This window comes from Bos indicus, chromosome 5, assembly GCF_029378745.1.
Source record: "Bos indicus isolate NIAB-ARS_2022 breed Sahiwal x Tharparkar chromosome 5, NIAB-ARS_B.indTharparkar_mat_pri_1.0, whole genome shotgun sequence".
NCBI classification, from domain to species: Eukaryota; Metazoa; Chordata; class Mammalia; order Artiodactyla; family Bovidae; genus Bos; species Bos indicus.
The window spans coordinates 63785888-63809351 of record NC_091764.1 but is presented as its reverse complement, the minus strand read 5'-3'; the positions used below and the strand labels follow the sequence as shown (position 1 = coordinate 63809351).

The 23464-nt window shown below is 38.9% G+C and overlaps 1 protein-coding gene and 1 non-coding gene across 12 annotated transcripts in view; one reads left to right on the top strand and one right to left on the bottom strand.

Moving 5' to 3' along the window:
* The window catches only part of ANKS1B (ankyrin repeat and sterile alpha motif domain containing 1B), a 1154742-nt gene that overhangs the window by 259901 nt on the left and 871377 nt on the right, over nt 1-23464 (top strand). For all 11 annotated transcript variants that reach the window (XM_019961140.2, XM_070789581.1, XM_070789585.1 and 8 more), the window contains exon 9: nt 19188-19331. In XM_019961140.2, coding sequence (XP_019816699.2) covers nt 19188-19331 — 144 coding nt within the window. The remainder of the gene's footprint in view (nt 1-19187; nt 19332-23464) is intronic.
* TRNAG-CCC (transfer RNA glycine (anticodon CCC)) lies at nt 10064-10136 on the bottom strand. The gene has a single exon. It is a non-coding gene; the product is annotated as a tRNA-Gly (tRNA).

Genomic DNA, 23464 nt, shown 5'->3' with positions numbered 1-23464 from the left:
GCCTGGTGCCCAGCTCTAGTTACACAGGGGAGCACAGCCGAGAATGTAAGGTTACTGAGGAATGAAGGATTGCGGGCTCCTGCAAACAACAGCTTTATGAGTGTGGCGAAGGAAGATGGCATAGTATAAAGATGTGCACTCATCTTCTCCTGAGAGAACTCCAACATTACAACTTGCTGCTGAACAACCATGGACAGGAGAATGTTTGATCCCACCAAAAAAAGGTATTCCACGTCCAAGAGCAAAGGGGAAGCTCCAGAAAGATGGTAGGAGGGATGAAATCACATTTAGAATCAAACTCCATACCCACCAGAGACACTCAGAGGGCTCAAACAAACCTTGTGTGCACCAGGACCCAAAGACCCCACAGAGACTGAGCCAGAAAGTGTTTGAGTGTCTCCTGTGGAGGTACGGATCAGCAGTGGCCTGCAGCAGGGACAGGGGCTCTGGGTGCAGCAGACCTGGGTATGGCATAAGCCCTCTTGGAGGAGGTGGCCATTAACCCCACCATAGAGCTGCCAGAACTTACACGGGGCTGTGGAAACAGACTCTTGGATGGCACAAACAAAACCTTGTGCTCACCAGGACCCAGGAGAAAGGAGCCATGACCCCCAAAAAGATTGACCCAGACTTGTCTGTGAGTATCCAGGGGTCTCTGGCAGAGGCATGGGTCAGTAGTGGCCTGCTGCAGGTCAGGGGTACTCCGTGCAGCAGTGCATGCATGGGACTTTTTGAAGAAGGTTGCCATTATCTTCATTACCTGGACCATAGTTTGGCCTCAGTTCAAAAAACAAGGAGGGAACACAGCCCTGCCCACCACAGAAAATTGGATTAAAGATTTACTGAGCATGGCCCCACCCATCAGAACAAGACCCAATTTCCCCCTCAGTCTCTCCCATCAGCAAGCTTCCATAAGCTTCTTATCCTTACCCACCAGAGGGCCAACCACAAGCACAGACAACTAATCAAATGAATGAAAACCACAATCACAGACAACTAATCAAACTGATCACATGGACCACAGCCTTGTCTAACTCAGTGAAACTATGAGCCATGCTGTATAGGGCCACCCAAGATGGATGGGTCATGGTGGAGAGTTCTGACAAAATGTGGTCCACTGGAGAGGGAATGGCAAACCACTTCAGTATGCTTGCCTTGAGAATCCCATGAACTGTATGAAAAAGCAAAAAAGATAGGACACTGAAAGATGAACTCCCCAGGTTGGTAAGTGCCCAATATGCTACTGGAGATCAGTGGAGAAATAATTCCAGAAAGAATGAAGAGACAGAGCCAAAGCAAAAACAACACCCAGTTGTGGATTTGACTGGTGATAGAAGTAAAGTCCAATGCTGTAAAGAACAATATTGCATAGGAACCTGGAATGTTAGGTCCATGAATCAAGGTAAATTGGAAGTGGTCAAACAGGAGACGGCAAGAGTGAATATCAACATTTTAGGAATCAATGAACTAAAAAGGACTGGAATGGGTGAATTTCACTCAGAGGACTATTGTATCTACTACTTTAGACAAGAATCCCTTATAAGAAATGGAGTAGCCATCATAGTCAACAAGAGTCTGAAATGCAGTACCTCGATGAAATCTCAAATGACAGAAAGATCTCTGTTTGTTTCCAAGGCAAACCATTCAATAACACGGTAATCCAAGTCTATGCCTGACCAGTAATCCTTAAAGCTGAAGTTGAACAGTTCTATGAAGACCTACAAGACCTTCTAGAACTAACACCAAAAAAAAGATGTCCTTTTCATTACAATATGGGACTAGAATGCAAAAGTAGGAAGTCAAGAAACAACTGTAGTAACACGCAAATTTGGCCTTGGAGTACAAAATGAAGCAGGGAAAAGGCTAACAGTTTTGCCAAGAGAACGCACTTGTCACACCCTCTTCCAACAACACAAGAGAACACTCTACACATGGACATCACCAGATGGTCAATACTGAAATCAGATTGATTATATTCTTTGCAGCCAAAGATGGAGAAACTCTATACAGTCGGCAAAAACAAGACCAAGAGCTGACTGTGGTTGATCATGAACTCCTTATTGCCAAATTCAGACTGAAATTGAAGAAAGCAGGGAAAACCACAAGACCATTCAGGTATGATCTAAATCAAATCCCTTACAATTATACAGTGGAAGTGAGAACTAGATTCAAGGGATTAGATCTGATAGACAGAGTGCCTGAAGAACTGTGGATAGAGGTTCGTGACATTGTACAGGAGCCAGTGTTCAAGACCATCCCCAAGAAAAAGAAATGCAAAAAGGCAAAATGGCTGTCTGAGGAGGCCTTAAAAATAGTTGAGAAAAGAAGAGAAGTGAAAAGCAAAGGAGAGAAGGAAAGGTATACCCATTTCAATGCAGAGTTCCAAAGAATAGCAAGGAGAGATAAGACAGCCTTCCTCAGCAATCAGTGCAAAGAAATAGAGGGAAAAAATAGAATGGGAAAGACTAGAGATCTCTTCAAGAAAATTAGAGATACCATGGGAATATTTCATGCAAAGATGGGCTCAATGAAGGACAGAAATGGAATGGATCTAACAGAAGCAGAAGATATTAAGAAGAGGTGGCAAGAATACACAGAAGAACTATACAAAAAAGATCTTCATGACTCAGATAATAACGATAGTGTGACCACTCACCTAGCAACAGACATCCTGGAATGTGAAATCAAGTGGGCCTTAGGAAGCATCACTATGAACAAAGCTAATGGAGGTGATGGAATTCCAGTTGAGCTATTTCAAATCCTGAAAGATGATGTTGTGAAAGTGCTGCACTCAAATGCCAGCAAATTTGGAAACTCAGCTGTGGCCTCAGGACTGGAAAAGGTCAGTTTTCATTCCAACCCAAAAGAAAGGCAATGCCAAAGAATGTTCAAACTGCCACACAATTTTACTCATCTCACACATAGCAAAGTAATGCTCAAAATTCTCCAAGCCAGGCTTCAATAGTCTGTGAACCATAAACTTCAAGGTGTTCAAGCTGGTTTTAGAAAAGACAGAGAAACCAGAGATCAAATTGCCAACATCAGTTGGATCATCAAAAAGCAAGAGAGTTCCAGAAAAACATCTACTTCTGCTTTATGGACTATGCCAAAGCCTTTGACTGTGTAGATCACAACAAACTGTGGAAAATTCTTAAAGAAATGGGAATACCAGACCACCTGACCTACCTGCTGATAAATCTGTATGTAGGACAAGAAGCAGCAGTTAGAACTGGACATGGAACAACAGACCAGTTCCAAATCAGGAAAGGAGTACATCAAGGCTGTATATTGTCACCTTGCTTATTTAACTTATATGCAGAGTACATCATGTGAAATGTCAGGCTGGATGAAGCCCAAGCTGGAATCGAGATTGCCAGGAAAAATATCAATAACCTCAGACAGAGATTCAGATTACACCACCCTTATGGCAGAAAGTGAAGAAGAACCAAAGAGCCTCTTTATGAAAATGAGAGAGCAGAGTGAAAAAGTTGGCTTAAAGCTCAACATTCAGAAAACTAAGATCATGGAATCTGGTCCCTTCACTTCTTGGCAAATAGATGGGGAAATAATAGAAACAGTGAGAGACTATTTTGGGGGGCTCCAAAATCACTGCCTATGGTGACTGCAGCCATGAAATTAAAGGATGCTTACTCCTTGGAAGAAAAGCTAAAACAAACCTAGACAGCTTATTAAAAAGCCAGAGACATTACTTTGCCAACAAGAGTCCATCTAGTCAAAGCTATGCTTTTTCCAGTAGTCATGTATGGACATGAGAGTTGGACTACAAAGAAAGCTGAGTGCAGAAGAATTGGTGCTTTTGAACTGTGGTGTTGGAGAAGACTCTTGAGAGCCCCTTGGACTGCAAGGAGATCCAACCAGTTCATCCTAAAGGAAATCAGTTCTGAATATTCATGGGAAGGACTGACACTGAAGCTGAAACTCCAATCCTTTGGCCACCTGATGCGAAGAACTGACTCATTGGGAAAGACCCTGATGCTGGGAAAGATTGAAGGCAGGAGGAGAAGGGGATGACAGAGGATGAGATGGTTGGATGGCATCACTGACTTGGACATGAGTTTGAGTAAGCTCTGGGAGTTGGTGATGGACAGGGAGCCTGGTGTGCTGCATTCCATGGGGTTGCAGAGTCGGACACGACTGAGTGACTGAACTGAACTGAACATATATGGTCAATTGATTTTTTTTTTTTTAAGTTACAGGGCACTTCAGTGGGGAAAGAATAATCTGTTACTAGTGCGGCTGAAACAACTTCTATTATATAAGCAATAATGAACCTCAACCTTTGCCTCATACTGCTATGAAAATTAACTCAATGTGGTTCAAAGACCAAAATGTAAAAGCAAACAATATGAAAACAGAATATAGGAGACTATCTTTGTGACTTGGTGTAGGCGAATTTTTAAAATATATTACTTAAATAGTACAAAGAATGTATGCCCAGAATATAGAATATTTTTAAAGAAAAACTCTTACAATTCTGGACATACAAATGCAGGGAAATGAATCTAAACACAGATCTTACAGTCTTCACAAAAATTAACTCAAAGTAGATTGTAGACCTAAATTTAAAAGCAGAATTATAAAGCTCCTATATTGCAGCATAGGAGAAAATCTACATAACCTCAGGTATGGTGATGACTTTTTAGATTCAATACTAAGGACATGAATCATGAAAGAAATAATTGGTAAGTAGACTTCATTAATAAAATTTCTCCTCTGTGAAAGACAGAGTCAAGAGAAAGAAGAGATAAGCCTAAGATTGGGAGAAAATATTTGTTAAACATATATCTGCTAAAGGACTGTTATCCATAATATACAAAGAACTCTTATAATTTAGCAGTTTGAAAACTAACAACTGACTTAAAAATGCGCCAAGGCCTTTACAGACACTTCATCTAAGAAGATATACAGATGGCAAATAAGCATATGAAAAGATGTCCCATATCATATGTTATCGGGGAAATGCACATTAAAGCCAGAGTGAGGTAGTATTGCACAACTGCTAGAATGGTCAAAATACAGAAACCTGGCAATACCAAATGCTGACACAAGATGAGCTCAAATGTGAAGCAAGGGAAACTTACTTATTGCTGATGGGGATACAAAATGGTACTGGCACTTAGAAGACAGTTACTACAGAACTAAACCTACCCTTGTCAGATGATCCAGAGCAATCTTGCTCCTTGATATTTATCTAAAGTAGTTGAAAACTTTTGTCTATACAAAAATCTGCACAAGGATGTTTATAGCAGCTTTATTCATAATCGCCAAAACTTGGAAGAAACCAAAATGTCTCTCAGTTGGTAAATGGATCAAGTGTGGTACATCCAGACAATGGAATATTAATCAGAGATTTTTTAAAAAGCTATTATTCAGAGCTTTGAAATGAGCTATGAAAAGCCAGGAAAAGGTGTGGAGGAAACTTAAATGTATGTTACAATAAAAAGAAGCCATTTTGAAAAGGCTATGTTCTATATGATTCTTTATGACATTCTTGAAAGGGCAAACCCATAGAGACAGTAAAAAAGAACAGTGGTTGGGTTCAGAGGGTGAATAGGTGGAACACAGGATCTTTAAGACAGTGAAAATATTCTGTATGTTATCATAATAATATATACATGTCAGTATGAAAGTGAAAGTGAAAGTCACTCCATGGTGTCCAACTCTTTGTGACACTATGGACTCTACAATCCATGGAATTCTTCAGGCCAGATACTGAAGTGGGTAGCTGTTCCCTTCTCCAGGGGATCTTCCCAACCCAGGGATCACACCCAAGTCTCCTGCATTGCAGGCAGATTCTTTATCAGCTGAGCCACCAGGGAAGCCCAAGAATACTGGAGTGGATAGCCTATCACTTCTCCAGCAGATCTTCCCAACCCAGGAATTGAACCAGGGTCTCCTGCATTGCAGGCAGATTCTTTACCAGCTGAGCTACCAGGGAAGTCCACATGTCATTATAAATTTGTATAAACCCTTACAATGTACAGGAGTAAACTGTAATATCAACTATGGACTTTGGATCGTTATAGTGTATCAGTGTAGGTTCATTAATATCAAGTGTAACAAATGGACCTCTGTGGTGGGGGATGTTTATAAAGAGAGCTTTGCATGTCTAGCGGCTTGGGAAGATGGGAAATCTCTGTACCTTCCTCTCAATTTTGCTGTGAACCTTAAATGACTCTAAAAAGAACAGTCTTCATTAAAAAAAAAAAAAAAAAAGCTTATAATTCAACAGTAAGAAGTCAAATTAACCCAATTAAAAATAGACAAATGATTTGAAAGGGTATTTCACACCAAATCACATGTGTCTGGCCTAGCACAGGAGAAGATACTTAACACGTTGGCAGTCACAGAAGTGGAAATTAAAAGTGCTATGTGGCACCACTACACGTCTGCTGGAATGGCTAAATTAAGTGTTTCCAAGAATGGGAAGATACTAGAACTCTAATATGAATGTAAAGTGTACAAACACTTTGGAAAACATTTTGATAATTTCCTAAAAAGTTTAAAATACACTTACCATGTAACCTGCTATTTTAGGTGTTTACCTAAGAGAAACAGAAGTTTATGTTCACATACAGAATTATATGTGAATGTTCATGGGAACTTTATTCATAATGGCTCCAAACTGGAAACAACCTAAATGTCTATTAAAGGAAGAGTATATAAAAAAGTTTTGATGTATCCATACAGTAAAATACTACTTTGCATTAGAAAAGAATACACTACTGATATGTGAAAAATAAAGGTGTATCTCAAACATATTATGCTGAGCAAAAGAAGCCAGACCTAAAGTGTATACTTTGTGATTTCATTTTTGTGAAGTTCTACAAAGGACCTGTCTAATAGAGTGAGAGAAAAAAGATTTCTGGGCCCAGGAGTCAGTGGGTACTGACCAGGGGTGAGCACAGGGTAACCATTTGTGGTGATAGTTACACAAGTGTATGCTTTTATCAAAAGTTATCAACCTGAATATTAAAAATGGGTGCATATTATGTATGTAAACAATACCTCAGTAAGAAACTATTTGAAAACTAGTATGCTGATACTGCTGCTGCTGCTAAGTCGCTTCAGTCGTGTCCGACTCTGTGCGACCCCATAGACGGCAGGCCATCAGGCTCCCCAGTCCCTGGGATTCTCCAGGCAAGAACACTGGAGTGGGTTGCCATTTCCTTCTCCAATGCATGGAAGTGAAAAGTGAAAGTGAAGTCGCTCAGTCGTGCCTGACTCTTAGCGACCCCGTGGACTTCAGCCCACCAGGCTCCTCCATCTATGGGATTTTCCAGGCAAGAGTACTGGAGTGGGGTGCCATTGCCTTCTCTGGAATGATCTGTCATGAAGAATAGTGTATTTTCCAAAAGTTGAATATTTTGCCTCTTATACTAAATCCTACAGAAAAAATAAGCTTGAGTCAACTTTCTAAAAGTAACCTTTATCTTTTTGAAATTAGCTTTGACCTCTTGGGCATAAACCTGCTATCAATGTAGACTTCTTTGTCTCTCATTTCATAATAATAAACAATATTATTAGGCTAGAGTCAGATAAATGAACAAAAGTTTTAAGAGAGAATAAGAACATATAAATTGATGCTAGTACTCTTATGGCAGAAAATGAAGAACTAAAGAGTCTCTTGATGAAAGTGAAAAACTTGACTTAAAACTCAACATTCAGAAAACTAAGATCATGGCATCCAGTCCCATCACTTCATGGCAAATAGATAGGGAAACAGTGAGAGACTTTATTTTTTTGGGCTCCAAGATCACTGCAGATGGTGACTGCAGCCATGAAATTAAAAGACACTTGCTCCTTGGAAGAAAAGCTATGACCAACCTAGACAGCATATTAAAAAGCAGAGACATTACTTGGCCAACAAAAGTCCATCTAGTCAAAGCTATGGTTTTTCCAGTAGTCATGTATGGATGTGAGAGTTGGACTATAAAGAAGGCTGAATGCCAAAGAATTGAAGCTTTTGAACTGTGGTGTTGGAGAAGACTCTTGAGAGTCCCTTGGACTGCAAGGAGATCCAACCAGTCCATCCTAAAGGAAATCAGTTCTGAATATTCATGAGAAGGACTGACACTGAGGCTGAAACTCCAATCCTTTGGCCACCTGATGCAAAGAACTGACTCATTGGAAAAGACCCTGATGATGGGAAAGACTGAAGGCAGGAGGAGAAGGGGACGACAGAGAATGAGATGGTTGGATGGCATCACTGACTTGATGGACATGAGTTTGAGTAAGCTCTGGGAATTGGTGATGGACAGAGAAGCCTGGCATGCTGCAGTCCATGGGGTCTCAAAGAGTTGGACATGATTGAGCGACTGAACTGAAGTGAACTGAGTACTAAAGTAGAATAGCAAACCAAATGAATTCTTTGAAGTTTCCTAGATGGCCATGCAAAGAATGTCAGCTATGTAAAGAGGTAGCAGGTGGGGACACAGTGTGTTGGAACACAGCATTTTAGAGCAATTACAATGAATGTCTCATGTACTATTAAAAGGAGAACAGTTCTCCTTAATCTAGTTTTCAATATTACTTGCAACTAAAATAGTTCCTTTAATAGCAATTCTGTCCTTTAATAAATGTGAATACTGGAGAATCCCCAGGTTTAAAATATCACTGTGTACAGTAATATTATTTTGATGTGTGGATGCTAGGAGGTGGACTCAGTGTACTCATTGGCCTAAAGAATTTCTTCTTCCTTTTCCTTGCTGGTATAAATCAGTTTAGGATATATAGGTAACTATAAATCTGAGAGAGATTTCAATTTTCAGAAGGCCATAATGTTGCATCTGTTGTGAATTTCACTAACTTGGGGCAAATGACTGTGGTGAAAAGATAGTATAAGATAGCACTGGAGTTATTCTCAGAAAATTTTAAGCAGAGGTTTCAGTTCAGTTCAGTCGCTCAGTCGTGTGTGACTCTTTGCAACCCCATGAACCGCAGCATGCCAGGCCTCCCTGTCCCATCACCAACTGCTGGAGTCTACCCAAACCCATGTCCATTGAGTTGGTGATGCCATCCAACCGTCTCATCCTCTGTTGTCCCCTTCTCCTCCTGCCTTAAATCTTACTAGAATTGCATTTCTCTGCATTATAAAAGGTACAGTAATTTGAAGAGCAGATAAAAAAATTCTATGGGAAGAAACATACACCAAAGAAGATGAAACCATCCTTCTACCCAACCATCATCACAGGGAGACAAATATTTGTTGGGGAGGAGGAATGATTAAGTTGTGCAATTTAAAGTTTAGTCTCCTCAACTACAGAGTTTTTGTTAAACTCTAAATTGCTTGCTAATGGTTGGTATAAAAGCATTCTTTAATGAAATCAAGCAGATGTTGATTGAGTTCTATGGTAGTTTGAACATGGAATGAATACAGTGAGGGCAAGTGGATATAGAGGAGTCAGAAGATAAGGACACTAAATTCAAGGTTACAGTTAAATTGGTGCCTTCTAGTATCAGTGAGAATATTCACATTATTAAAATTTTTAGGGCAAGCTGACATTCATTCACTCACTCATTATTTATTTAATCAACACATATGCACTGGTTTGGAGAAGGCAATGGCACCCCACTCCAGTACTTTTGCCTGGAAAATCCCATGGATGGAGAAGCCTGGTAGGCTGCAGGCCATGGGGTTGCTAGAGTTGGACATGACTAAGCAACTTCACTTTCATTTTTCAGTTTCATGCATTGGAGAAGGAAATGGCAACCCACTCCAGTGTTCTTGCCTGGAGAATCCCAGGGACTGGGGGGCCTGATGGCCTGCCGTATATGGGGTCGCACAGTCGGACACGACTGAAGCGACTTAGCAGCAGCAGCAGCAGCATGCTCTGGTTTTGTGGTATCTAAACCAACAGACACCTCTGCAGCCATGCAGTTTGTAATCCAGTAGGGAAAGGAGTTATTTCTTAACCATTTCCTTATTTATTTAGCTGTGCCCAATCTTAGTCAGAGCATGAGGGATCTTCAGTCTTCCATGTGGCATGTGGGATCTTTAGTTGCAGCATGAAAACTCTTAATTGCAGCATGTGGAATCTACTTCCTTGACCAGGGATCAAACCTGGGCCCCCTGCATTGGGAGTACAGAGTCTTAGCCACTGGACTACCAGGGAAGTCCCAAGAAAGGAGTCAGTGAACCAAAGTCATCTAATTAGCTTTTAAAATTTTATTTGTGATAATTACTATAAAAATATCAGGGTGATGTGAAATTATGTAAGAAAGGAAACTAATTTTGGGGTACCAAAAAGGACTATCAGAGGGAGTGAGTTAAGCTCATACCTAGAGCACAAAGATTAATCATGATGAAGACAAGAGAAGAGATTGCTCCATGAATTTATTTATTAGGTTTTAGTACAATAGCAAGTAACAGAAAATGCAAATAGCAGTGGCTTAAAATGGAGAAGTTTATTTCACCCGACTTACATAACTTAGGGCTGGACTGTCCAAGGATGGACTGTCCTCATCAGTACACGGAACCCAGAATTATTCTATTTGTTGTTCTACTATGTATATCCTCTAGTTCGAAGGATTCTTCATGGTCCAGGATGACTGTTCTAGCTCTAATCATTTCATTAGCACTCCAATCAGCAGAAAGAGGAAAGGGAAGAAGGAAGGACATGCCTCTTTAAGAACATTTCTTATACCCCAGGTTTATACCTTAATAATATGGCCACATTTAGCTGTGACAGAGATTGGAAAAATGGTTTGTATTCAAAGCAGACATGTTTGTGTGCTAAGTCACTTCAGTCCTGTCTGACTGTGAGCCTATGGACTGTATGTAGCCTGCCAGGCTCCTCTGTCCATGGGATTCTCCAGGCAAGAATACTGGAGTGGGTTCCCATGCCCTCCTCCAGGGGATCTTCCTGACCCAGGGATCCAACCCACATCTCTTCTGTCCCCTGCATTGACAGTTGGGTTCATTACCACTGGTGCCATTTGGGAAGCCCCAAAGAAGATATGTGCCCAAGTGAAAATTAGGGTTCTATTACTGTAGAAAAAGAGGGCTAGGTGTTTTGTTATAGTGGAGACAACTAATAGCCTCTGTAAGAGAAAACTGTATGTACTTAGATAAACTTCTATATAAGAGAAAGTTTGGTATATTCAAAAGAAAGAGCATGCTGCTGTTGCTGCTGCTGCTGCTGCTGCTAAGTCACTTCAGTCGTGTCCGACTCTGTGCGACCCCATAGACCACAGCACACCAGGCTTCCCTGTCCCTGGGATTCTCAAGGCAAGAACACTGGAGTGGGTTGCCATTTCCTTCTCCAATGCATGAGAGTGAAAAATGAAAGTGAAGTCGCTCAGTCGTGTCCGACTCTTAGCGACCCCATGGATTTCAGCCCACCAGGCTCCTCCATCCATGGGATTTTCCAGGCAAGAGTACTGGAGTAGGGTGCCATTGCCTTCTCCGAAGAAAGAGCATAGTGTGTTTAAATGTTATGAGCAAATGGAAGGAAGAATGGCGAAAATTGGACAAAACTAGGTATTGCAGGTAATGGCAAATCATACACAGCCTCGGAAATCATGTTAAGAATTTTGAATTTTATCCAAAGAACAATGAAAAACTATTAAAAGTTTTAAAGGAAGAGGGTAACATTTTCAATTTCTCATATAAGAAATTTTTTTTCTCTTGTCGTGTGGAGAATACTTTAGAGACTTTGGAAATATATATTGTTGTTGCATTAGTCGCTCAGTTCAGTTCAGTTCAGTTCAGTCGCTCAGTCATGTCCAACTCTTTGTGACCCCATGAATCACAGCACGCCAGGCCTCCCTGTCCATCACCAACTCCCAGAGTTCACTCAGATTCACGTCCATCAAGTGAGTGATGCCATCCAGCCATCTCATCCTCTGTCGTCCCCTTCTCCTCCTGCTCCCAATCCCTCCCAGCATCAGAGTCTTTTCCAATGAGTCAACTCTTCGCATGAGGTGGCCAAAGTACTGGAGTTTCAGCTTTAGCATCATTCCTTCCAAAGAAATCCCAGGGCTGATCTCCTTCAGAATGGATTGGTTGGATCTCCTTGCAGTCCAAGGGACTCTCAAGAGTCTTCTCCAACACCATGGTTCAAAAGCATCAATTTTTCGGCGCTCAGCCTTCTTAACAGTCCAACTCTCACATCCATACATGACCACAGGAAAAACCATAGCCTTGACTAGACGGACCTTTGTTGACAAAGTAATGTCTCTGCTTTTGAATATGCTATCTAGGTTGGTCATAATTTTCCTTCCAAAGAGTAAGCGTCTTTTAATTTCATGGCTGCAGTCACCATCTGTAGTGATTTTGGAGCCCAGAAATATAAAGTCAGCCACTGTTTCCACTGTTTCCACTGTTTCCCCATCTATTTCCCATGAAGTGATGGGACCAGATGCCATGATCTTCGTTTACTGAATGTTGAGCTTTAAGCCAACTTTTTCACTCTCCTCTTTCACTTTCATCAAGAGGCTTTTGAGTTCCTCTTCACTTTCTGCCATAAGGGTGGTGTCATCTGCATATTTGAGGTTATTGATATTTCTCCCGGCAATCTTGATTCCAGCTTGTGTTTCTTCCAGTCCAGCGTTTCTCATGATGTACTCTGCATAGAAGTTAAATAAGCAGGATGACAATATACAGCCCTGACGTACTCCTTTTCCGATTTGGAACCAGTCTGTTGTTCCATGTCCAGTTCTAACTGTTGCTTCCTGTCCTGCATACAGATTTCTCAAGAGGCAGGTCAAGTGGTCTGGTATTCCCATCTCTTTCAGAATTTCCTACAGTTTATTGTGATCCACACAGTCAAAGGCTTTGACATAGTTAATAAAGCAGAAATAGATGCTTTTCTGGAACTCTCTTGCTTTTTCCATGGTCCAGCAGATGTTGGCAATTTGATCTCTGGTTCCTCTGCCTTTTCTAAAACTAGCTTGGACTTCAGGAAGTTCACCATTCACGTATTGCTGAAGCCTGGCTTGAATAATTTTGAGCATTACTTTACTAGCATGTGAGATGAGTGCAATCGTGTGGTAGTTTGAGCATTCTTTGGCATTGCCTTTCTTTGGGATTGGAATGAAAACTGACCTTTACCAGTCCTGTGGCCACTGCTGAGTTTCCCAAATTTGCTGGCATATTGACTGCAGCACGTTCACAGCATCATCTTTCAGGATTTGAAATAGCTCAACTGGAATTCCATCACCTCCACTAGCTTTGTTCGTAGTGATGCTTTCTAAGGCCCACTTGACTTCACATTCCAGGATGTCTGGCTCTAGGTCAGTGATCACACCATCGTGATTATCTGGGTCATGAAGATGTTTTTTGTACAGTTCTTCTGTGTATTCTTGCCACCTCTTCTTGATATCTTCTGCCTCTGTTAGGTCTATACCATTTCTGTCCTTTATCGAGCCCATCTTTGCATGAAATGTTCCCTTGGTCACTCAGTTGTGTCCAACTCTTTGTGACCCCAGGGACTGTAGCTCGTCAGGCTCCTCTGTCTATGGGATTCTCTAGGCAAGAATACTGGAGTGGATTGCCATTCCCTTTTCCAGGGAATCTTCCTTACCCAGGGATTGAACCCAGCTCCCCTGAATTGCAGGCAGATTCTTAACCGTCTGAGCCACCCAATAAGAGTACTCTTTGGCATACAATTGCATATTTATCAATTCTGAAAAAAGCACTGGACATGAGTTCAAATCTGGATGGACATGCACTGAATGTTTGTAATAATAATTAATATCAGAAAAGCTTCACTTTCTCCTTTATAACTTTTTATTTTGAATGATTTGTTTTACAATAAGCATGTGTTACTTTAAGTTTCACTAAAAGTTAATGAATCATTTTCAGTTTTGAAAAACAAACACAAAAAGACTTTGCTGATTTGCAGACCAGATTGCTGACTCCTGTCCCTAATGATCTCTCTTTGTTTTGCCCTCCGTTTCTGATGGTTGCTTCTTCTCTGGAGTCTGCCCATTTGCCAGGTCCCTTTGCATTGACAATTCTTTTAGACTGTTTTCCTACTTTTTAATTTTGTGTTTGCACTTCTGATAGGATGAGAAGTAGCTTTGTCTCATTCCATCATCCCATTTCCCCACTCACAGGTTGTTCTCTTATATCCTGGCTCTGTCGAGCAGCATCAGTTTCTGCTTTTCTTCCAGGGACTTTTGGACAGGATGTAGATGTCCTTGGAACTTTCTTGGTGGCTCAGACGATAAAGAATCTGCCTGCAGTGCTGCAGTTCAATACCTGGGTTTGATCCCTGGGTCAGGAAGATCCCCTGGAGAAGGGAACTGCCACCCACTCCAGTGTTCTTGCTTGGAGAATTCCATGGACAGAGGAGCCTGGTGGGACTAACACTGGACATCCTTGGATTTTCTCTTCTCCTACTGCCAGCATGTTTCTAAAGACATGCACTCAAGGATTGACTAATGAGGATTAAAGAGTCTGTGTGGAAATCATATCTGATCCTTGATCCTTTTCCTGAACAGTATACACTTTAATTGCTTAGACTTACAAAAATTTTTTTTAGCCTTTAACCTTTTTATTTTGTATTGGAGTATAGCTGATTAATAATGTTGTAATAGTTTCAGGTGAACAGCACAGGGACTCAGCCATACATATACGTGTATCTGTTCTCCCCCAAGCTCACCTCTCATCCAGGTTGCCACATAACATTGTAGACTTACTGAATTTTGGACTTAACATTTAAAGGCCATCAATGATAAAGGATAACATAACACAGAAATTCCTTTGTGGATATTCTGAATATTTTGAATATCTTTTGTCTCTTTAAAGAGCTCTAGAAATTAGAAACTTCCTTCTAATTAGTAGTTCTTAGAAAGATTAGAGAAGGCGATGGCACCCCACTCTAGTACTCTTGCCTGGAAAATCCCATGGACGGAGGAGCCTGGTAGGCTGCAGTCCATGGGGTCGTGAAGAGTCGGACACGACTGAGCGACTTCACTTTGCATTGCATTCACTTCACAATGCATTTTTCATTTTCATGCATTGGAGAAGGAAATGGCAACCCACTCCAGTGTTCTTGCCTGGAGAATCCCAGGGACTGGGGGGCCTGATGGCCTGCCGTATATGGGGTCGCACAGTCCGACACGACTGAAGCGAATTAGCAGCAGCAGCAGCAGAAAGATTATAGGATCTAGAGTCAGAGGACTTGTATTACAATCTTCCCTCAATTGTAGGATGACCTTGCAAATTGAGTAACATTGAATTGTACACAGCTAACTTCTAAACTGTCTTTAGGGGGCAGTACTAAACCACAAAATTTATAAAATAAATTTTGCTATTTTTGCTAATGCTATTGGCAAATGTTAATATAAAACAAAACTAAAATAACAATGATGAGACTTGTGATGCAATTATATATACCTCTTATTATTAGTAAAATTTTCTAGGTAGTCAAACAAATGTTAGTTTAAAACTCATTCCTTTAATGATTTATTTAATAAATAATTATTAAATTACATTATACAAAAACACATGGTAAGAGATGCAAATGTGAATAAGGCATATTTGCTTTCAGATAACTTACCATTAACTAAGATAAATAATTTGTATGTGTCTGTGTTTGTGTGTATATAACTCTTTCAGGCTAAAGATTATGATAAAAATAACATTTATTGATGATTTTTTATGGGCTTCCACAGTAGGTAGCTCAGTGGTAAAGAGTCTGCCTGCAATGCAGGAGACACGGAAGACGCGCCTTTGATCCCTGGGTCTAGAGGAGCCCCTGGAGGAGGAAATGGCACCCCCCTACAGTATTCTTGCTGGGAAAATCTCATGGACAGAGAAGACTGGCAGGCTGCAGTCCATAGGGTCTCAGAGAGTTAGATATGACTGAGTGACAGCACTGCAGCAGCACTGATTATTTTTCATCTACCTGTCACTGTCAAGCAACTAATTTTATCCTCATATAGCCCCTTCAAGTAGGAATGATTATTATGCTTACTTTGCAGATAAGGAAACTGAGGATTAGTCAGATTATGTGATTTGCTCAGTAACACAGCTTGCAAGTGGCAGAGCCAGGAATATATATCTATTTGCATATATTAAATATATATCTGTTTGACTTTAAAACTTCTGCTCTTTGCCACTGTACCATTTGTCATTTCAAAGTCTATGTGAAATAACAGAATACACAAACTGACAGAAAGAACTGAAGACTTTCAGAAGAGAGCAACATCCTTCCTGTTTGTGGTAAATCTGGAAAATTTTATGTAAGAGGTGAAATCTGAATTGTATTTTGAGGAATCAATAGTATTATAGGAGAATAATAGCTAAAAACAGTGGTTAATACTTATTCAAACCTGACTGTGTGTCAGGCACCATATATTCATTACCTTATTTTTCAGGAAAAGTTTCTAAGGGAGGTGTATACTACTGTATTTTCCCACTGCATAAGGTAAGTGAGGCTGCCAGTGGTCCTATACTCTGAAAATCACACTAATTAGTAGGCTAAAAAGGAAGAGAGTTAGAGAACTTGATTCCAGGACTAATTTTAGAGTCTAAACTCTTAAGCAGTACAATAGTTGTATGGAGAAGTAAGGTGGAGGGCATGAACAAAAGCACAGAACAGATTAGGAAAGGATAAATAATTCCATTTGGTTATAGCCTCGGGTGAGTAAAAGGGAGTAAGAAAGGGGCTGAAAAATAGTGTGACCATAAAACCTTGAAGCCATATTAAGGAATATGGATATTATTTGCTCTACAATGGGAAGTACTTGAAGAATTATGAGCTGGGAACAGACATAAGCAGTTTTTCTTTGGGGAGGAGAAAGAGACAGAAGAAAAAAAACTGATTAATACTGCCATATGTATCAACCTTAATTGTGAAACCAGTAATTGATCATGAGTTGGTGAAGGAGATGCCCATTTGATCATTCTAGTCATTTTTATAGATAGCATTGATCAAACATATGGATTGGATGCCCTAGAGTTAGGCAGTCTGGATTAGGATCCTTTTTCTGTCATCTCCGTGACCTTGGGTTTTACTTGACTTCTTGTGGCTTAGTTTAGTATTTTCCTGAAAGTCTTGTGTGAATTAAAATAATGAATAATAGAGGACTCAGTAGATTGTAGCACTGTATTATTGTATTATAATTATAAAAGCACTGTAGCACTATATTATATCTTACAGACAGTAACTCATTGAAGGACTATTGAAGTTCTTAATTTCTCAGTTATTGAAAATTGATAAAGGGAAATGTAAGATGTGAATGCAAAAACCAGTTGTATTGTGAAGTCTTATATGCTGTTTTTTAAAGCAACAACTTTTAGGGGGAGATGGGTGCTATTTACAATTCAGTATGTAAACTATCTTTACTAACTTCAGTAATCATAATCTATCAATGTTATACTGAACACTACACTCTGAATATTTCTAGACAAACTTATTGTCTTTGCTATTTAAAAAAAATACTACCTGCTGAATATTCAGCAGGCTCTTTTAATCTGGAATTTTTCTTTCGTTCTGGCAAAATTTCTTGCATTGTTACTTTGACAATTTCTTTTTACCTCTACTTGGAACTCTTAGTTTGATCCCTTAATTTTCTTAACTTTTAACTTCTTTTGTTCTGTCCTCTGGGAAATTTGCTCAGACTTATTTTCCAACTCTTCTGTTGGATTTTATGTATTCTCTCTCTCTGAGGATACTGTTTATAATTTTTATCTGTATATTTAGTTTGGCCTGTTAAAAGCCTCCTTCCAATATATGGTTATCATACTCTTGTTCATATTTAACTGAAAAATTAGGAACTGTTTATGTGGATGGAGTTTGTTGGGGAGGGGTTTCACAGTAGGCATTAAGGCATGGACCCCTCTGCCATTTTCCTAAGTACTTACAGATTGTTTTTCTTGAGCGGTCCAGAGGAGTATACTCTCATCTGCTACCTGGGAGATATGAGCTTAGCTGCCATGTTCTCTAAGACAAATGTGGGAAGAAGGCACAGGGGCAGGTGGAGCATCTTTATTTACTACATAGATATTCACTTAATTTCATTGTTTTTAAAGAGGCATCCCTCAGTTCATTGTGCCTGGTTTCTTAGAATTCATAATCCCTTTGCTTTAACCTCACCAGAAGGTAAATCTCCAATTTCTTGTCAGGTGGTGAAGGTTTATTTTCTTGGCTGGGTGATGAGTCTGGGGTCTAATTTCTAATATAGAGTTTCTATTCTGTTTTAGTTCCACCAGCACCTACAAAATTTCTTGCATTATTACTTCACAGGTAGTCAATCTCTCTCATTCATAAGTCCTTTAGAGGAGTTGAATCATGAATAGATCTGCTTTTTATTCTTCCTCTTTGCAGACAGTTTGCTTTCCGAATCCTCAAGTTTTCTATATGAAATTGATAAGTCATCTGTTTATCATTGTCTAAATGTTTTCTAGATATTGCTCATCTGTTAACTTCCCTCCTGTTGTCCTTGTCCTTATGGTTTAGATCATTTTTGCAGAAGTTTTGCTGTCATTTAAGTGAGATTTGAAAAGTAGCAAAACTAAATATGTTTGCTTAGCATGGAAGTCCTATTATTAACTTTAAAAGTATCTTACAAGGGCTTCCCAGGAGACATAAGAGACAGGGGTTCAATCCCTGGGTGTGGAAAATCCTTTGGAGGAGGGCATAGCTCCCAACTCCAGTATTCTTGTCTGGAGAATCCCATGGACAAAGGAGCCTGGCGGGCTACAGTCCAGGGGTTGCAAAGAGTTGAACATGACTGAAGCGACTTAGCACATACCCCTCTTATGCATATAATATGAAATTTTATGAATTTCTTTTTTTTCCCCCAAAACGAGTCTACTTTTTGATGACACTGTGAAAAAAAATAGAATTTTATCGATTCCTATTTCAATATTTTAATTTTGTTCCTCTGATTTCATTAGAAATCAAAATATTTGTTGCTGTTTTTATGTTCTTTTGAGTCATTTTCATGTCCTGTTCTTCAACATGAACTTTGCAATTTGCCAATCTTTGTCACCCAGTTTTTTCACTTTGTTTTCTTTCACACTCAACTTAGAATTAAATTATACATATTTTTTGTCTGATTTCCATAGCACAGTCACATAACTATGGCCAGAATTAAGCTAATTTCTTCTTGCTAACATACACCATGAGAAATTTATGTAATTTAATTGATGTTAAGATATCTGACTGACATTGATATAATATATTGCTATGATATATATTTAATTTCAGAGAACTTCATCTACAATAAATTTGTCACCAGGAGAAGTGGAAGAAGATGATGATGATGAAAACACTTGTGGGCCCTCAGGACTCTGGGAAGCATTAACTCCTTGTAATGGATGTAGGAACCTTGGCTTCCCCATTCTTGCACAGGTAATGGTTTACTTTCTTAAGATACAATAAAACATAAAAATGGTTGCCTAGGTTTATAAATAAATCTTTTTTATTATCCACTGAAAATCCAATTAGTATTTTATTTATACTTTGAAATTTTTTCAGTTCAGGGTCAGTAAAATGCTTATATAACTAGCTGTACATGTATGCATAAGTCAACACATACTCTACATAATTATAATTTTATGTGATTTTATTTTGGTCATGATGCTAGCTCTAGAAAAATTGAGTTATATAAGAGGTTTTAGTATTTATGAGTTTGAAATATTTCATTTTAAAGAATGCTATTTTGAAATTAAATCATAATTCATATTTAAATAATAATAAAATGATTTAAAAGAAAGCATGTGAGAACTCTTTAAAAGCATAGTGATTTTTTTTTTCTTAGCACAATGGAATATTGTAGAATAATGTGTGCCACTGACAATTATGCACTACAATACCAAAATGAGAATAGAACACTAAAGCATTGATTATAATTTTGAAATCATTTCACTACTCATTAAGTCACTTTTAATTTTATTGTGTCACCCTCAAATTTTTCTTGTGCATTATGATTCACAAGCCCTTAGAGGAGCTTCAGAAATAAGTAAAACAAGCCAAACAGAATTAGGAAATTTGAAGCCACAATGAATTCATCTCTACATGAAGATGAAAAAGCACTTAATATGAAAAATAGTGTAATGGCAAGGTGTGTTTATGTAACTACATAAAATATAAGTGGAAAAATAATCTAGGATAAGAAAGAATTCAGTATATCTCAAAAATATTGTTTTCTGTTTTGCAACAAATATGAAGTAATTGTCTTCAAGAAATCATTACATGTTTTTACATCTATGTCATAAGTTAATCACAGCCACCCAAATTCCAATATTGATTTATTGCACTTAAAGAATCTCTTTATCTTATATGAACTATTTATGAAACTTTAAGACAATTTATACTAACCTTACAGAATTCTTTTCAACGTTTACCGGCCTGTGAGATCCATAAAGGCACACTATGTATTGCTCAGTGTCTATGATTTAATGCCAACACTGTTCCTGAAACATTGTCACAATTACCTAGTATTTGAATTAAATGAGTTTCTATAGGGTTTCATTTCTTCACTTGTTGGTGTTTGGTAGAAACCAATGCAATCCTGTAAAACAATTATCCTTCAATTAAAAATAAATTAAAAAACACTTTTACGTATTTAAAAGGGTGTGTTTGTGTGTATGTTAGTCAAGGGTATAGAAGAAAGGAAATTAAGAAACATAGGTTTTGATTTTATTAATATACTTTTATCTGCTTAACAGTTTACCAGTAATTGAATGCTTTTACCTATTTTTTGGCTCATAAAATTAATATTTTTGTATTTTTATTTTCAAAAGTAGAATTCTTATAAAATAGCAGAACTCTAAGCTATCATAATATATGACTATATCTGGGTTCTCCATCACCTTATTAACCTTTACGTTTATTTTTTAAATTTTAACATTTTGTTTTACTAGGTTTGGGAGTATGTTTGGTAGTACCTTGGTTTTGTTTATAATTTTTAATATTTTTCTTTGGCATTTTTCTGTATAGGCTTGTATCACTTGAATAAATATTGAGTATTACTATTTTAATAGCTATATTTACCCTAAAATATTTCCCAATCTGAAGCTTTTCTTTCTTTTTTAATATTGTATGGGCATATGTTGTGTACTTTTTTTTTACCATCAAATTGACTATGGTCTTTTTAAAAAATTCATTTCATCTAGAATTTCTTTAAAAAAATTTCAAATGTGGCTTTGTATTTGTTTTTAACTTGATATCTACTTTTTCTATGACCTTACATTTGACAGTAACTCATTCCTTTCATTATATGCCATCATGCTTGGCTTGGGTTTTCTTCTGAATCTCTTATTTTAATTTTCCTATTTTTAAAAACAATGACCCACTTTGATATTTTTGCACATATATTGCAGGAGAAATATCATTGTATTAACACTGTTAGCTGACATGATTGTCTGCTTTTAAATTTATATTTTATACTCTGTCAAGTTTAAAAAGTATTCTTATTGGGTTTTTAATTGTTACTGCTTTAAATCTATAAACTTACTTGAGATGCAGTACCTTTTTAAAAAATGTATTTAATCTAACAAATCAAACAGAATTCTTTTACCAAGTTCTCTTCTAGTCTTCTTTTACTAATGTTCTCAATTTGTAATGGGTTCCCCTTTAACATATGTGTGTGTGTATGCTTAGTCACTTCAGTCATGTCTGACTCTTCATGACACTATGGACTGTAGCCCTCCAGGCTCCTCTGTCCATGGGATACTACAGGCAAGAATATTAGAGTGGGTTGCCATGCCCTCCTCCAGGGCACCTTCCTGACCCAGGGATCGACCAGCATCTCGTACATCTCCTGCATTGGCAGGAGGTTTCTTTACCACTAGCACCAAACCTGCCTGCCAGTGCAGGAGACATAAGAGATTCCTGGGTGGGGAAGATGCCCTCAAGGAAGACATGGCAACCGACTCCAATATTCTTGCCTGGAGAATCCCATAGACAGAGGAGCCTGGAGGGCTAGAGTCAATAGGGTCACAAAGATTCAGACACGACTAAAGTGACTTAGCACATATATATACATATATAATTATAACAACATTTTTAATGTGATGATGCAAACTATAAAAATACTTATTATATTTCACAATAAAATTAATGTGCAATGGTTGACACACTGGTATAGCTTAAAACTTATAAAAAACTTATAGCTTATAAGTTTTTCCTATAACTTGCAACACTTTGAACTCAGGATTTTCTGGACATATGATTCTGTTATTGATGAAATTTTAAGGAAACTTTATTTAGAAGCCAGTTTTTTTCAGATCTGAATTATTTTGGGAGCCATTAAAATCATTAAGCCATAAACACTGTGCATATAGGGCCTCATGAAAAGTTACATGCACAGAGTTACACTGTGCATGTAAGGGCCTTACTACCTTACAGTTTGGCACCGGAGCCTTTGCAATCAGTGGAATTAGTACAGTGAGATGGCAAGAATACACAGAAGAACTGTACAAAAAAGATCTTCACGACCCAGATAATCACAGTGGTGTGATCACTGACCTAGAGCCAGACATCCTGGAATGTGAAGTCAAGTGGGCCTTAGGAAGCATCACTACGAACAAAGCCAGTGGAGGTGACAGAATTCCAGTTGAGCTATTTCAAATCCTGAAAGATGATGCTATGAACATGCTGCACTCAATATGCCAGCAAATTTGGAAAACTCAGCAGTGGCCACAGGACTGGAAAAGGTCAGTTTTCATTCCAATCCTAAAGAAAGGCAATGCCAAAGAATGCTCAAACTACCGCACAATTGCACTCATCTCTGGCAACCCACTCCAGTACTCTTGCCTGGAAAATCCCATGGGTGGAGGAGTATGGAAGGCTGCAGTCCATGGGGTCGTTGAGGGTCGGACACGACTGAGCAACTTCACATTCACTTTTCACTTTCATGCATTGGAGAAGGAAATGGCAACCCACTCCAGTGTTATTGCCTGGAGAATCCCAGGGATGGGGAAGCCTGGTGGGCTGCCGTCTATGGGGTCGCACAGAGTTGGACACAATTGACTTTGCAGCAGCAGCAGCACACGCTAGTAAAGTAATGCTCAAAATTCTCCAAGCCAGGCTTCAGCAATATGTGAACTGTAAACTTCCTGATGTTCAAGCTGGTTTTAGAAAAGGCAGAGGAACCAGAAATCAAATTGCCAACATCTGCTGGATCATGGAAAAAGCAAGAGAGTTCCAGAAAAACATCTATTTCTGCTTTATTGACTATGCCAAAGCCTTTGACTATGTGGATCACAATAAACTGTGGAAACTTCTGAAAGAGATGGGAATACCAGACCACCTGACCTGCCTCTTGAGAAATTTGTATGCAGGTCAGGAAGCAACAGTTAGAACTGGGCATGGAACAACAGACTGGTTCCAAATAGGAAAAGAGTTCGTCAAGGCTGTGTATTGTCACCCTGTTTATTTAACTTCTATGCAGAGTACATCATGAGAAACGCTGGACTGGAAGAAACACAAGCTGGTATCAAGATTGCCGGGAGAAATATCAATAACCTCAGATATGCAGA